Raw genomic sequence first — 15,516 nt, forward strand, 5'->3', positions numbered from 1 at the left:
GACGTCTTTACTAATATAGTGGAAATAAATGTAAAGGAAATGCATTAAATATACACATTTTTACAATTTTATTACCATAAATAAAGAATTTTTATATGCTTCAATGTTTTTTATTTACAGATTATATTTAAAATGGCTGCGCCCATGAGTTTATTTTCAAAACAATATTGTTTAATGTATATTCCCCTTGGCATTGTTGGATAAAAGAATGTCTATGATGTATATTTTTAGATGTGCGGAAATGACAGCTTGTCGAATGTGTTTGAAAAGAAACATCTTACTGCCATGCACTAAATTCAACAGTCGAATTCTCAAAAGAATTGATACTTTCCCTAAAACAAACCAGCAATCAATGGATTTTGCCATACTTGGGATACCTTTAAACACTCAGGATATATCCAACACCAAGTGTCAGGGACATCAACTATCGAAGAAGAATGGCTTTCATATGGGTCAAGTTAATCTTCTGAAAAACAATGTTCAATACTACTACCAAGATTTGAATCGGATATTTTCAACCACAAGTGTTTATAACAGATCATCAGATAAACCCCACACTCCTGACAAAGATTCATCAAAAGACATTAAAGATATTGTATGTTTATGTAAGATGTTATACTCAATATAGGGATCTCTACATAAGCGAAAACTTTCATAACATCATGAACATGTTGAGGGCCTTATGGCAGCTCTTCAACACCGTCAATCAGTGTTTCTCTCTCCCTTTGAATGTGTGTAGTTTTCAACCTTATCTTTTTGATGAACATTTATCATGCAATATGCTTTATCATTCCTACATCAGCAATCCTTTGTACAACAGTAGACGGCTTCAAAGAGCAGATTTCTATATCTGTTCGTTCACAAATAAATCTAAAAACTGCATAACATGTACATAGTTTTACCAAGAAATATACATAGGATAACAATCCACAATTTTTTTTATTAAATCACTGTTATATTTTACTTTATTTTTCTATGCATCAATTCAATTTAACATATTATTACTGAAAATTTATTTATTTTAAATTGTAAATAAGCCATGCATGCAATGGCACGTCATAGTCAAAGTTGTGACTGAGTGTGGAAATATGAAGATAGAAGAGATAGATAGATCATGTTAATGATCATGATGTTGATTGTTATGATAATTAATTTATTTGGTCTGTATTCTAAGCCAAAAATGAGCTGAAGAAACAATTTGTTAAACTACCATAACATCTACTTGATATACAAATGATATACATGTACATGTATATAATAAATATGCTGGTAAACCTTTTTGGAAACATGAGCAAGAGAGACACAAGAAAAACTAACAATGCCATGGCAAAAAATGAAAACAAACCAAAATATAAACCACAGGCTATAATACACATCACAAAAACTATAGACTTAGCAATATGAACATGATAACTGTCACCAAGGTTCCTCCAGAGCACTGTTTGATAAGGGGGAGCTAACTCGTTTGTGCTTGAACCAAGGGACAGGGGGTCAGTCTATCGCTAGACTTAATGTTCTGATAGGCATAGCTAAAACGCAAGGAAGGTTTTCATAATTTAATTACTGTAACAATTTAAACGAATGATGATAACAAATCAATAAGTAAACAATTCCAAATAATAATAGTAATCTAATTAAAGTACAAAGTATCAATTCAAAATATCAATTTCCAAAGTAAAAACTATTTCTCCTTAAAATGTAAAATATAAAATAAATGCCAAAATTACTAAATCATAAAATGTACTTAATCTCAATTTCAGAATGTAAAAGTCTCAAGATAAAAGTTTCTCAAAAGTATTTCCAAAGTTAAATAATGAGTCAGAGATAAATTTTGTCTCACACTACACAGTCAACTGGTAGACTGGTAGACAGTCTTATAGGGCCAGTATAATGACATGAGTAGTGTGAGGTTACGCTTCCAAAACACTGACTAGTTTCTAAAAATAAAAGGTGAGTCAAAAATACATTTTTGTCTAAACACTACAAAGTCAGTCAGAGCTCAGACATAAACAAGTCTATTTTTGTTTTTGACTTAAAGAAGTCAAAACATGTATTTATCATAAAAATGTGTTTTCAATTTTAGACTTATCTAAGTCATAAATTGACAGACTTGCTTAGGTCTATTTATGTTGATGAAAAAACTTAATTCCACTTAGTGGCCAAACTACACAACCTATGACAGCAAAAACCTGTCTGAGAGTTCACAAGGACTTGAGCTATCTATATGTAATTGTCTAATTGAACATCCTTACTAAACACAGATGTTTTTCCTCATTAAGTGTAGTTCCAGGTGGTTGCATTGTAAGGTTAATTAACATTATCTCCGATTTTTTAGACTCTCATTCATATTTTTCTTTAGAAGACAAAGCATTGTCTTTCAATGTTTTCATTATTTGATTTAGATGCATGACCTCCTTATAAATATGCGTGGGTCTTGAAGTTAACCAATTTTTATCACTTATCGACTTGTAGGAGTCGATATTTGCAACTTTTTGATTCTGGTCAATTATTTCTTGCTTAACAATATTTGACTTATTAAAGTCGTATTTTGTCTTGCATTAAAGGGAGACTAATCCTAAAACTTACAAATTTAGACCTCTATGAGTCAAAAGCAGATTCAGACTTATTTATGTCTGAGCTCTGACTGAAAGTCAACTGGGAGACTGATCGACAGTCCTACAGACCCAGTACAATAGACTTTAGTAGTGAAAGGTTAGGTTTCCGAAAGGTGACTGCTTTTCCAAAATTTCACAATGATATTTATACTAAAATCCGAAATAACTCAACTTGTCCTGACACGTTAATAATACTCTCATTAGCAAAAAATAGACATTAATTAACAAAGCCTAATCCTATAGTGTTTTGATAAAATCTTAAACTTTCAAAGTGACATATGCTAATTACAATTAGTATTTCAAAATAAAGTGCTTTGAGCAAACTGTGACATTTCAAGTACTAATGCCACAGCATAGGTAAAATTAATAAAACAGATTAATAAAATTTTTACAAAATACAAACATTAAATTTTCTTTCTCTAAATAAAACATATTTTTATCCAAAATAACAGTAACACAAATATATGCCAAATAACACACCATGACATATTCCCCCCTACTCTTATATGTTTGTCCCCAAACATGATATATACATTCACATATTAACACCTAAAATATCTCAATACACTTTGTACAAACTATATATAATCTGGCGCCAGAAACAAAAATATATACATATATCAACAACAATTTATTCCAACTTGCTAGCTTCCAGCAACCTTTATTCCTTGTATAAGGAATTTTTAACAGATGAATAATAAAACAACATTTCAGTAATCCAAAATTCAAATTGATGTAGTGAAAAGAACCAACAGGCGTGCACTCCTACTAGTTCCTAGAACCACAAAAAAAGAAGATAGAAACCGAAAGTTTTCTATGTACTGCTGTCTTGGAAGGTTGCTATGGTAACATGATAAGCACCATCATGATATTCACTGATGTCTAAATGATCTAAGTTGGTAATGTCAAAGTTCTGTTCTTGTAGTCTAATTTCGCTTTGTTGTTTCACAAAAAGTTTAATCCTATAAATAAGCTCTAGCAAGTAATGTTCAAAATTATGAATTTCTGGTAAGATGTCCAAAAGAAAGTTGAAGCACTATATTTCTGATTATTGCATACACACATCCACGGACACTTATTGCATCCTTGTTCGTTGGTGTATTGATGTAGTGGTGTGTAGACAGTACAGCTGATGTTGACTGATACAGCTAAAAGATGCTCCACTGTCAACTAAACATCTCACTTGGTGGTCTTCTAGTCCAATTTCGACAAAGTTCCTCTCCATGGTTGTAGTAAACTGGAAACTTGCTGTTCCTGGTATTACACTGGAAAGCTTGGCACATCTGTCTTTTTGGCAGCACCATCCTTTTGAAATTCTCTTTCTACCCATGATGAAATTTCTATTCCAATTACCAAACTGAAACTAAAAGTATTTTTTGTCAGTATATTGTTTATGTCCTATTCTCTCACCTTAAGTTACTCATCATATTTTATTAATTACGCAAATAAAATCTCTCCTGAACTAAATGTTAAATTCTATAAAGTTTTGCACAAACCAATCTTATAAAATTATTTGCACAAGTACAGTTTCTCCTGAACTGAATTTTAACTCCTGTAAAGTTTTTGCACAAACAAATATTTATTTAAAGCTAACAGATTCACACCAAGAATCAACATACATCTATACTTTTCACTTAAAAGTTATTAAAGTGTATTATAATAGGCAAGATGTACTTATCTTTTAGTTATGTGTTGTCGAATCTGCAACTTGTCTCCTTGGCTACTGGTTTTCTCTTCCTCTCATTGTTTCTCCTTCTGTAGTCTCAATTTTGAAATTTTAAGTTTTAGATAATTTTGAATGAATTTTGCCAACCTACATTCTAGCTATGCAGTTTCAGAATCTCTTTTGTATCGTGCCTCGGGTCAACTCCGCCATATCTGTCACCAAGGTTCCTCCAGAGCACTGTTTGATAAGGGGGAGCTAACTCGTTTGTGCTTGAACCAAGGGACAGGGGGTCAGTCTATCGCTAGACTTAATGTTCTGATAGGCATAGCTAAAACGCAAGGAAGGTTTTCATAATTTAATTACTGTAACAATTTAAACGAATGATGATAACAAATCAATAAGTAAACAATTCCAAATAATAATAGTAATCTAATTAAAGTACAAAGTATCAATTCAAAATATCAATTTCCAAAGTAAAAACTATTTCTCCTTAAAATGTAAAATATAAAATAAATGCCAAAATTACTAAATCATAAAATGTACTTAATCTCAATTTCAGAATGTAAAAGTCTCAAGATAAAAGTTTCTCAAAAGTATTTCCAAAGTTAAATAATGAGTCAGAGATAAATTTTGTCTCACACTACACAGTCAACTGGTAGACTGGTAGACAGTCTTATAGGGCCAGTATAATGACATGAGTAGTGTGAGGTTACGCTTCCAAAACACTGACTAGTTTCTAAAAATAAAAGGTGAGTCAAAAATACATTTTTGTCTAAACACTACAAAGTCAACTGGGAGACTGATCGACAGTCCTACAGACCCAGTACAATAGACTTTAGTAGTGAAAGGTTAGGTTTCCGAAAGGTGACTGCTTTTCCAAAATTTCACAATGATATTTATACTAAAATCCGAAATAACTCAACTTGTCCTGACACGTTAATAATACTCTCATTAGCAAAAAATAGACATTAATTAACAAAGCCTAATCCTATAGTGTTTTGATAAAATCTTAAACTTTCAAAGTGACATATGCTAATTACAATTAGTATTTCAAAATAAAGTGCTTTGAGCAAACTGTGACATTTCAAGTACTAATGCCACAGCATAGGTAAAATTAATAAAACAGATTAATAAAATTTTTACAAAATACAAACATTAAATTTTCTTTCTCTAAATAAAACATATTTTTATCCAAAATAACAGTAACACAAATATATGCCAAATAACACACCATGACATAAACCACACCAAAAAACAAAATTGATCTCAAGTGTTTCAAAGGATTAGCACTTACAATTTTTATATCTTTTAATCTGTCAACATTTAAACCATTTACCTGATTTTTATGCCCACATACAATAGTAGAGGGCAGTATGTTTTCTGGTCTGTGTGTGTCCGTCCATTCATTTGTTTGTTTGTCTGTGTCCCACTTCAGGTTAAAGTTGTTGGTCAAAGGTAGTTTTTGATGAAGTTGAAGTCTGAACAACTTGAAACTTGTTCCCTATGATATGATCTTGCCAATTTTAATGCTAAATGAGAGTTTTTATTTTGTTGTATTTATATATCATGAAGTTCGCATACATTTTTTATGTTTTTCAGAAAGAACAAATTATGAATATACCAAATGTGTTAACTATGTCAAGAATAGTGGCAACACCGTTCCTGGGATATCTAGTAGTACAAGAAGCTTATACTCCAGCATTTTGTATATTTGTGGCTGCTGGAATGACAGATGTTGTAAGTGAGATAACAAGTGACACAAACACTGTTAATGAATAATAATGTTAGCATTTATCAAGCACCTGTTCTACATGGGACATTAGGCTTTTAGTAAGCCTAATACAAACCTAAAGAAGTTGAAAAACCCTAGAACCAAATAGCCAAGCATGTACAAGGAATTAGAATTGTCATGACTATGCATGAGGCATATTTTCTTTGATTTTAAATGATTTCACAATTCACATGTATGACACAATTATTACAATGCATTACATGCATTATGTGACTAGAAAAGAAACACAAAATATAAAATTATGCAAATAAACACAAGCAGATCATAAATTGATTCCAGTAGGGTAAGCTAGAAGAAAAATGGGACCATCCACTCATATTTGTTGGTACATACTACAAAATAAATAAATCATTTTTTAGGACGAAATTGTTTGAGTTATCACCCCTGATAAAGCAATTTTTAGTCCGTCAAATCTTTCTTTTTGTAATGAAAGTAACTACATGAACTATGTTATGATACATGTTTGTAAATGATAAATTAATATGAATTGAATTATGTAATAAAATTGAGAAAGGAAATGGGGAATGTGTCAAAGCGACAACAACCCGACCATAAGGCAGACAACAGCCGAAGGCCACCAATTGGTCTTCAATGTTGCGAGAAACTCCTGCACCCGTAGGCGTCCTTCAGCTGGCCCCATTAAAATATGTATACTTGTACAGTGGTAATAGATGTCATACTAAACTCCGAATTATACCCAAGAAACTAAAATTAAAAATCCTACAAGACTAACAAAGGCCAGAGGCTCCTGACTTGGGACAAGCGCAAATTGTGGCGGGGTTAAACATGTTTATGAGATCTCAACCCTTCCCCTATACCTCTAGCCAATGCAGAAAGTAAACGCATAACAATACGCACATTAAAATTCAGTTCAAGAGAAGTCCGAGTCCAATGTCAGAAGATGTAACAAAAGAAAATAAATAAAATGACAATAATACATAAATAACAACAGACTACTAGCAGGTATCTGACATGCAAGCTCCAGACCTCAATCAAACTGATTGAAAGATTATGTCTTCATCATATGTAAACCTGTTTAATGGAAAGTCCCATGCATGAATTGTATTGAATTTTACATAAAAATCGGCTCACTCAGTAAAAACTATTATTTGAACTCCTACATGCACTAGTTTCCCTAAAATAGCAGAATATTGATAGCAGGTCAACAAAAAGCTTTTTTTTTTTTACTTAATACTTGTTATGCAAAAGATTTAACTTTTATGTTCTGTGCATGGAAATCATACATTTTGGTTAAGCAGTCATGTCAATTGATTTTTTTTTCTTCTCTCTCAGTTAGATGGCTATATTGCTAGGAATTTCAATCAGATGACAGTTCTTGGATCAGCCTTAGATCCTCTAGCAGATAAATTACTGGTCAGCGTATTGACTGTGACACTGACAATGTCCAGTTTAATGCCAGGTAAAACTTATATATATTGTGGATACATTTTTTTTGTGGGTATCAATTTTCGGGGATGAGAAAAATTTACATTTTCGTGGATATTTCAATTCATGGTTTTGCCAATCTGTACATACAAGGTTTATAGACAATTTGTTATTTATTGCATATTTAAACTTGAGGTTTACCTTTACTTACGACACAAAAACCACGCAAATTTTTATCCCTTAAATAATAGTGAATCCAGAATATACAAATTTAGGATGCTATTTGAAATATTTTTTTAAAATCAGGACAATATTTAAGTTGTGGTAAACATTTGTGATGGAGGCTATGGGATAAACTTTACACAAAGTACTGTGGATTCATTATTATTCGTAGGATTCCGATTTTCGTGGATTTTGTGGGAACAGGTGAACCATGAAATTAAATGTTGGACAAATACCAAATTTGGGAAACATCATTTGGGAATTTTATAGATGTAAGCAGTTGTTTTTATGCCCCACCTACGATAGTAGAGGGGCATTATGTTTTCTGGTCTGTGCATGCGTCCGTTCGATCGTTCGTTCGTCCGTTCGTCCGTCTGTCCCGCTTCAGGTTAAAGTTTTTGGTCGAGGTAGTTTTTGATGAAGTTGAAGTCCAATCGACTTCAAACTTAGTATACATGTTCCCTATGATATGATCTTTTAAATTTTAATGCCAAATTAGAGGGTGTACCCCAATTTCACGGTCCACTGAACATAGAAAATGATAGTGCGAGTGGGACATTCTTGTTTTAAAATGCTTTTTTCCAGGGACTTGATTTCCTTTCACATGAGGAATAAATTATATTTAAAAAATTAACATTGATGATATTTGGATGTGCTATTATTTTTTTCCCTTTTTGCTGTAACATATATATCTGTTATTATTTATCAGTGCCTTTAATTTAAAGTGAAGATTTGAATAAGGAAATTGATATTTGTATTTTTTTATGCTGTATGGTATCTGTTATATATTTTCAGTGCCTTTAGCAGCAGTGATATTAGGAAGAGACGTTTTATTAATTCTTGCCTCGTTGTATTTCCGTTACATATCTCTACCACCTCCAGTAAGTATTCCTATACAGTAAATGTTAGAAATGTTATAATTTTTAGTATTAAAAAAAATAAACCATATATTACTTGTAATTATTACCTATACTGGGATAGCTGTTGTTTTAATGAGGAGGTAGAAAAAGTAAAACCATGTGACATTTGTGAGACACTTTGATTTGTTAAATTTGTTTCGTAGAATGGACAGGCTCTTATTAGGACAGTTTCTCTATATATGTTGGGATCTTTTGTAGCTTCATTGACATTTACTTCTTGTTCTCTCATAAACAACAATAACTTTATATTTCATAAAAGTGCTTTGTGTATATACATTTTTTGTACATGTAGATATTTTATTTCATTTAATTGAAACATCCCTTCAATAATTGTACCATAGGTATCCACTTCTTGGATATTTACTCTCTCATATCAAGTGATGGTGCTGCAATACAGTTGTACCTTGATTCATTATTGAATTTTAAAGCTTTGACCTAATAAACTTTTTATAATAACAAAAAATGAAATAAACCTTGTAGTCTAAACGTCTTCAATTAAATTCATGTTGAAAATAACAATGAAAGCTTCACCAGGGTTAAAGTTATCAAAGAAAGTAAACAAATATATATTTGTGTTATTACAGTACCTGAAAAATAGATTACTGGTAAATTATAGTGACTTTTCATATAATTGTAAGCTTTTAAAATTCAGGAAACTTTTGACTTCCCATAATGCCAGACTAATCAAATTAATATCTAATGCTATTGTAAATGCATAGTCATTTCAAAATAGTATATTTTGCCTTATTTTTACTTTTTCTTGATATAAATACATGTTTTAACATATTAATACTGCAGCTAAAAGGAAAAAAAGAAAGAAAAAAAAAGAGATTTCTGTGTACTATAAACAAGCTTGCTTTATGACAGTAATATGTTTTTATTATGGATTTGCCATATGTATATTATTATATTGCACATATCTGCTGATTTTCATGTCCAAACTCTGCTTTTATATTAAATGTATGTTGGTCACAATAGCTTGTGTTTGTAAATGTTCACTAGCTACACATAACATTATAAAACTTTATAGATTTAAATAAGATTGATTTTTATGACCTCTTTAATTATGGTGCAAAGAGGGCCTTTTCAAGTTTTATATACAAATAAGTTCTGTAAACACAAAATATCCAATAGCTCACATTGAAGTTAAAGAAATCCTTGCAGATTTGTTGTATTACACATCTGTTTATACACGTAGTACATTATTGAAGACTGTACCGTTGCCTATAATTGGTAGCTTACGATACCACACCTTCTTATTTTCATGTTCTGTTCATTACTTATGAAAAAGGGCCAACAGTGTATTGCTACCTCAGACAATGAAAAAAGGAAACACATTTTATGACAAGAAGCAAGCTTTTAGCCTTCTCATTCAAATCTTATAGTTATATACATTTGAATTTCCAAAAATTATAAACTATTGTTTTTTTTTTATAGCAATTTTGTATGATTTGTACTTTTAGAAAACGTTTTCGAGGTATTGTGATGTCACTAATGCTACAGTCAAACTACATCCTTCTAATATAAGCAAGGTAATTATATTTATTTTATATGGTGATATTTATCATTTCACATATATCTGAAAAAGTTTGAATTGTATACTTATTGCCTGGGTATGAGTGGAATAGTAAGTTTTATTGTCCCTCAAAGGAGCAACTATTGTCCTGAGGTGTAACTTTTGTCCTGATTTTTTTCTGAGGGCAATAGTTGTATCCTAAGGGACAATAAACTTACCTTTTCACGAGTATCCAGTCAGTAAGTGTTTTAACATATCGAAAAAGACAACAGACAATAAATGACTGTGATAAATCAACTATCTTAATATAATATAAAAAGCATTAACCAAACCATAACGTTTACTTCATAAATATTCTGAAATGCTAAGTCCAAGTCTTGCACTGTCGTCAATCCTAGATACAATAGGTGAAACGCAATGTCATACTATTTTCAAAGTCCTCCAATCTTGTAGCTGCATTGGAAAGTGTGTAAAAATATAATGATGCTTGCAATGAGATAGTTTCATAGAGGTTTTATAGTGGGAAACTATTGATTAGTCCAATAGTTCAATGTTTGCAATGTGAAAAAATAGTCAAAATATTGTGTACTTATTTCATATAGAAAATGATAACCAGTCAGGGGCATTACTTAAATAAGTAACAATTAAAATAACCTATACAAGTAATGTTGAAAACGAGTCTATTTCAAATATTACTTATATAAGTAACTTTTCTGAATATTATTTTTATAGGTGTCCAATTATACAGATTTTACTGGCTTTAACAAATTTTCACAGTTATCTGGTTATTTTTCCCATGAAATATAAAATCTAATCCTTCTGAAACAATAATTAACTTTCTGACACACTTATCTTTCATACTGACGCTTCTGGGTCAAAAATTGGTCTCATGGGCCTATTAAATTATCATTTTCCTCCAAAATCTTGAAGGTATACTGATATAAATACTTGTGAATTAATTAAGACTTGAAGTTATTTATAACTTGTAACCAAAGTCAATAACATATGTTCCTTCAATAAGTGTTATTTACTAAAAAAAAATTGAATGTATAAAATAACTTATTCAAGTAATATTTTTGTCATTATTTTTATTTAAAGTAATCCTTTATCTCTATACTCCTCTCAAATCTAATAAATTCTTTATTTTATGATGTAAAATGATGTAAAAATTCATGAAAACTACATTTAGTCTATGCTTCTACATGTTCTTTTGAAATTTAAAATAACGCCCCTGACTGATAACTGGGGTATATTAAAGTTTGCTATTTACACTGAAATGTTATCAAAGTCAACCTTGATTGTTCTATAATGATTGAAGATTCAGTTTTCTGATGCTCATGATACAGGTGATTTTTAAACAGTGTCCTATGTTTATTTTGTTGGGATTATTGTAAAATGGACTGAAATAAAAAATAAATAATCAGAGAAACCATGGTTATAATTCTATATGCCAATCCACATTTTGTATATAAAAGATTTATCAATGAAGTTGAAATTAAAAAACTTTAAAAGCTTTTATAATCTCACAAAATTAAGTTTGTTAGGACTGCATGTGGAAATTATGTAAGCATCAACAAACATTCTTACAGAAGGCCTAAAAAATAGCAATTATTATAGTAAAAATAAGTATACCAATTTTTTAAATGTTAAGGGCATACGATACAGTTACAGGGAAGGTAATGACGTTGCTAACGTAATTTGTTATTTTCGCGACGTCAAACTGTGACATATCGGGTAAAGATGCATTTTTGGACTGATTTTTATCATTCAAACTGATTTAATTTGAAAACGAGTTCATGGACCCCTATTTTTCAAAACGGTATTTGGTTTCATTTAACAGGGAGATTATGTGACCCAAATTTTATAAAACTGTAAATAGAGGATTTTTTTTAATTGTGATAAACATGCAGTAAAAAATTACGTTTTTTCCTCAATTCATGAACATTTGATAAAGATGAGTTATTTCTGAATAAAAAATTGCATATTTTTTGAAAATATTTATAAAATACAGATATTACCGATTATTTAACAAAAAACAATTTGGTTTTATCTTTCATAACAAAAAAGTTATGTCTTTCTTTCGGAAAAGAAATTACGGCCACAAATCTGAATTTCGAGCAAATATACAAAATTTCGACCTCATTTTACTCGAAAAGTAGCACATGAAGGTATATTTTTTATTACATATTTGATTTAATCAGGTAAAAAATAGCCTATAAGCAAATTTTCATGAACTTGTAAATACAGGACCAAAACTGTATCGTATGCCCTTAAACTCAGATCACATTGATACCGTAAGTGGAAATGAATAAACTCAAAATTAAATCCAGTTGTCATTTATATAATAATTGGCAATAGATAACAGTCAGTAAAATGATTTATTTTTCAGCTAAATACGTTTTTACAGTTGACATTGATAGCATCATCTTTAGCAGCTCCAGTGTTTGGGTTTGTGGATCATATAGCACTACAGACTTTGTGGTAATTAATTCTATTTAGATTTACCATGTTTACCTACTGGAAAATTTACCTGTATAAAAATAAGGAGATGTGGTGTGATTGCCAATGAGATAACTATTTACCAGATTCTAAATGAATGTAATTGATGGCATGCTTTATTATCAGACCCCATCCTCTGAAAGTTTTCACATGCTGCTGTTTGTATTGATTTTGTGCATAGTCTTTTACTAGGAAATTCAGAACTCTTTGAAAAATAAAGAAATTGTGATCGCATTGGTAAGTAAAAATGTAAAAAATACAAAATAAGAAAAAAAATAGTCATATTTGGAAAGAGAAGGGAAAGATACTGAAGGACATTCAAACTCATAAGCAGAAAATAAACTGACTATGCCATGGCTGAAAAAGAAAAAGACAATCAGACAAACAACAGTACACTAAACAAAACATAGGTCCTTAATTTGGATCAATAAAAAAAACGGGGCATACAATTAAAAATATAAACTCATTGATTTAAACAATTTCATTTAAATTAGTCTTAATACCCCCATAGACTAGTATGGATCATTATTTTTTTCAATCTGTGCATCTATCTGTTAGTCTGTAATTTCATCTCTTTATCAGGTTTGAATTTTATTTAAAATAAAGTAAGAATATTGATCTGGATCATTATGTAGTTTACCATGAGGTTGAATCACAGCAATTTAAATTTAGTACATATGTTTATTTTAGTGTGGGGGCCAACTTAAGTACATATGTTTATTTTGGTGGGGGGAGGGGGGCTTGTTGCCCAAGTGATCTAAGTAGCTCACCTTCTGTATAACTAGCCTGTCAACAAAGAGGTTGTTAATTTGAACCTTCAAATGACAGTTGTGTTCGACTCCAATCTTAATTGACTAGAATTGCCAATTTTGCTTGCTGAATGTCATGGTTTTTGCCATCCAGGTATATTCAAGGTTATTACACCACTATAAATAGATCCCCATGACACATTATATAGCCAGGATAATATCAAACATTATCAATAAAATGCTTTAAGAATTGGATTTTGATTACAGACTCATGTTTCTGAAAAAATTATCCCTTATGTCATATATTTACAAGAAATTTAAAGTTTGATTTATTTCAATGAGAGAGTTATCTCCCTGTAGTGTTAGATACCACCTTAATGCATAGAAACTGTGTAAAGTATTTATCCCCCTTGTCTAGTATTATTTTTGTTTTGCAGGTATTTGACAGGAACAACAACAATTGCCTCAGGTGTTGGTTACTATAGAAACAGACATCAAAGTGTAGAAATATTACAGGATAAAATGAAGCATTGATTATGATTTTATGATTTACTGATGTATATATATATATATGTGTGTTAATGACACAAAATAGACAAAGTGAAAGAACGATTGTTTTCATACCAGTCAATTGGAGGTTATTAAATCACCAGAAATGATATTTGTAGATAAAATTTTGCAGATTTACAAAGTTAAAGTGATGTATGGTTTTACATGAAAAGAAATTCAACTGCAACTTATCAAACATGGGAGTAGAGAATTTCAGAGCTTAGAGAAATGTGATTGCAGAAATTTGATTAAATGTGTTGTTTCTTTGGTGCTGTTTTTATTTAAATAAAACCAATGAATTGTTACCAGGATAAAGAGACTTTTGCATTATAAAAGCCACAGCTTATCAAACATAAGATTTATATTATTTAAACTTTTTTAATATGTTTACATTCCCTTATATATTTACATTATGATACTCTTCTTAAAAAAACCTACAGTTTACTTGGGTAAAGGAACATTGTCATCCCTAAACATATCAAAAGCAATTTATTGAATAGTTGGACCAGAATTGTCAATTTTAATCAAAGTTAACAGTTTCTGGCATGTATCTCTTACACAAACATGTAATTTATTATGGAAAACATGTTAATAATGTATTATAACAGGATTTGCTGAAAGAAGGACAACCCGTTTTGAAATCAATGCCCTGAGATTTCAGTTATTGTTCACACTATAACAGATGGAGAGAAATAAAATCTTTTAATGGTAAAAATATCCAGCAAAATAAGATCTACTAATATGTTTATATTGAAAAAAATCAATCAACTGAGTCCTTAAAGAAAATATTGTCATTTAAAGATGATTGTTGTCTTTAAATCCTGAGTTTGTTGACCGTTATAGAATAACTGTCTGAAAGTTTAAATAGAAACAACATTGAAGGATGGTATGATATATGTACAATAAATTTATCTTCAAGCATTAAAAGAGCATTACGTAAAATTCACATTATTGTGAAGGTTTGGAAGTTATCTGGGCTTTCCTTTGACATGAAATCAATCATACAATTAAACAAAACATCAATTATACCATTTAGCTATAAGTACGCAATATTTTGATTCATACAGTATCCACCTTACACTGTTGTATGGGTTGACGTCCCAATATAATATAAAAACACCTGCCTGACATAATTTTCCGGTATTCAATACTTGTTTTTGGAACAACTTTCATCCAAAGATCTTAGGAGCAAGAAAAATAAAGCAACAAATATAGTGGTAACAGGGAATAACAAAAAGCCTTTTATACATGTTCAAAGAACAGCAAATACTAATTTTGATAATATAATACGAATCAGGCGTTTGCTATCTTAGTTTCAGCTTTCTTTGAACTTGTATTTGTTCAACAAATTATGTATCATTTAAATCACTTAAAATCCCCAGATAATCATGTTCATCTGAAAGAGGGACGAAAGATACCAGAGGGACAGTCTAACTAATAAATCGAAAATAAACTGACAACGCCATGGCTAAAAATGAAAATGACAAACAGACAAACAATAGTACGCACAACACAACATAAAAAACTAAAGAAGAAACAACACAAACCCCACAAAAAACTAGGGGTAATCTCAGGTGCTCCGGAAGGATAAGCAGATCCTGC

At 30.6% G+C, this 15,516-nt stretch overlaps 1 protein-coding gene across 2 annotated transcripts; it reads left to right on the forward strand.

Annotated features, from left to right (window-relative positions):
* Positions 1-112: 112 nt before the first annotated feature.
* LOC139515625 (cardiolipin synthase (CMP-forming)-like) lies at positions 113-14,178 on the forward strand. Of its 2 annotated transcripts, XM_071305251.1 has the most exons (8): positions 117-595; positions 5,881-6,018; positions 7,367-7,493; positions 8,477-8,562; positions 9,186-9,206; positions 10,065-10,133; positions 12,507-12,598; positions 13,803-14,178. In XM_071305251.1, the coding sequence occupies exons 1-8, from the start codon at positions 209-211 to the stop codon at positions 13,897-13,899; spliced, it is 1,017 nt and encodes a 338-aa protein (XP_071161352.1). In that variant the 5' UTR covers positions 117-208; the 3' UTR covers positions 13,900-14,178. The 2 variants fall into 2 exon arrangements, with proteins under 2 accessions (XP_071161353.1, XP_071161352.1); XM_071305252.1 differs by lacking the exon at positions 9,186-9,206 and having other exon boundaries at positions 113-595.
* The last annotated feature ends 1,338 nt before the right edge of the window (positions 14,179-15,516 follow it).

Source organism: Mytilus edulis, chromosome 3, assembly GCF_963676685.1.
Source record: "Mytilus edulis chromosome 3, xbMytEdul2.2, whole genome shotgun sequence".
Lineage (NCBI taxonomy): Eukaryota > Metazoa > Mollusca > Bivalvia > Mytilida > Mytilidae > Mytilus > Mytilus edulis.

Excerpts from the sequence above, each read along its gene's own strand:
- LOC139515625 (XM_071305251.1), top strand. The coding sequence starts at position 209 with ATGTCTATGATGTATATTTTTAGATGTGCGGAAATGACAGCTTGTCGA. Across the intron at positions 8,563-9,185 it reads ACATATCTCTACCACCTCCA|TACCTGAAAAATAGATTACT; the intron begins GTAAGTATTCCT and ends GTGTTATTACAG. Across the intron at positions 10,134-12,506 it reads ATCCTTCTAATATAAGCAAG|CTAAATACGTTTTTACAGTT; the intron begins GTAATTATATTT and ends TTTATTTTTCAG.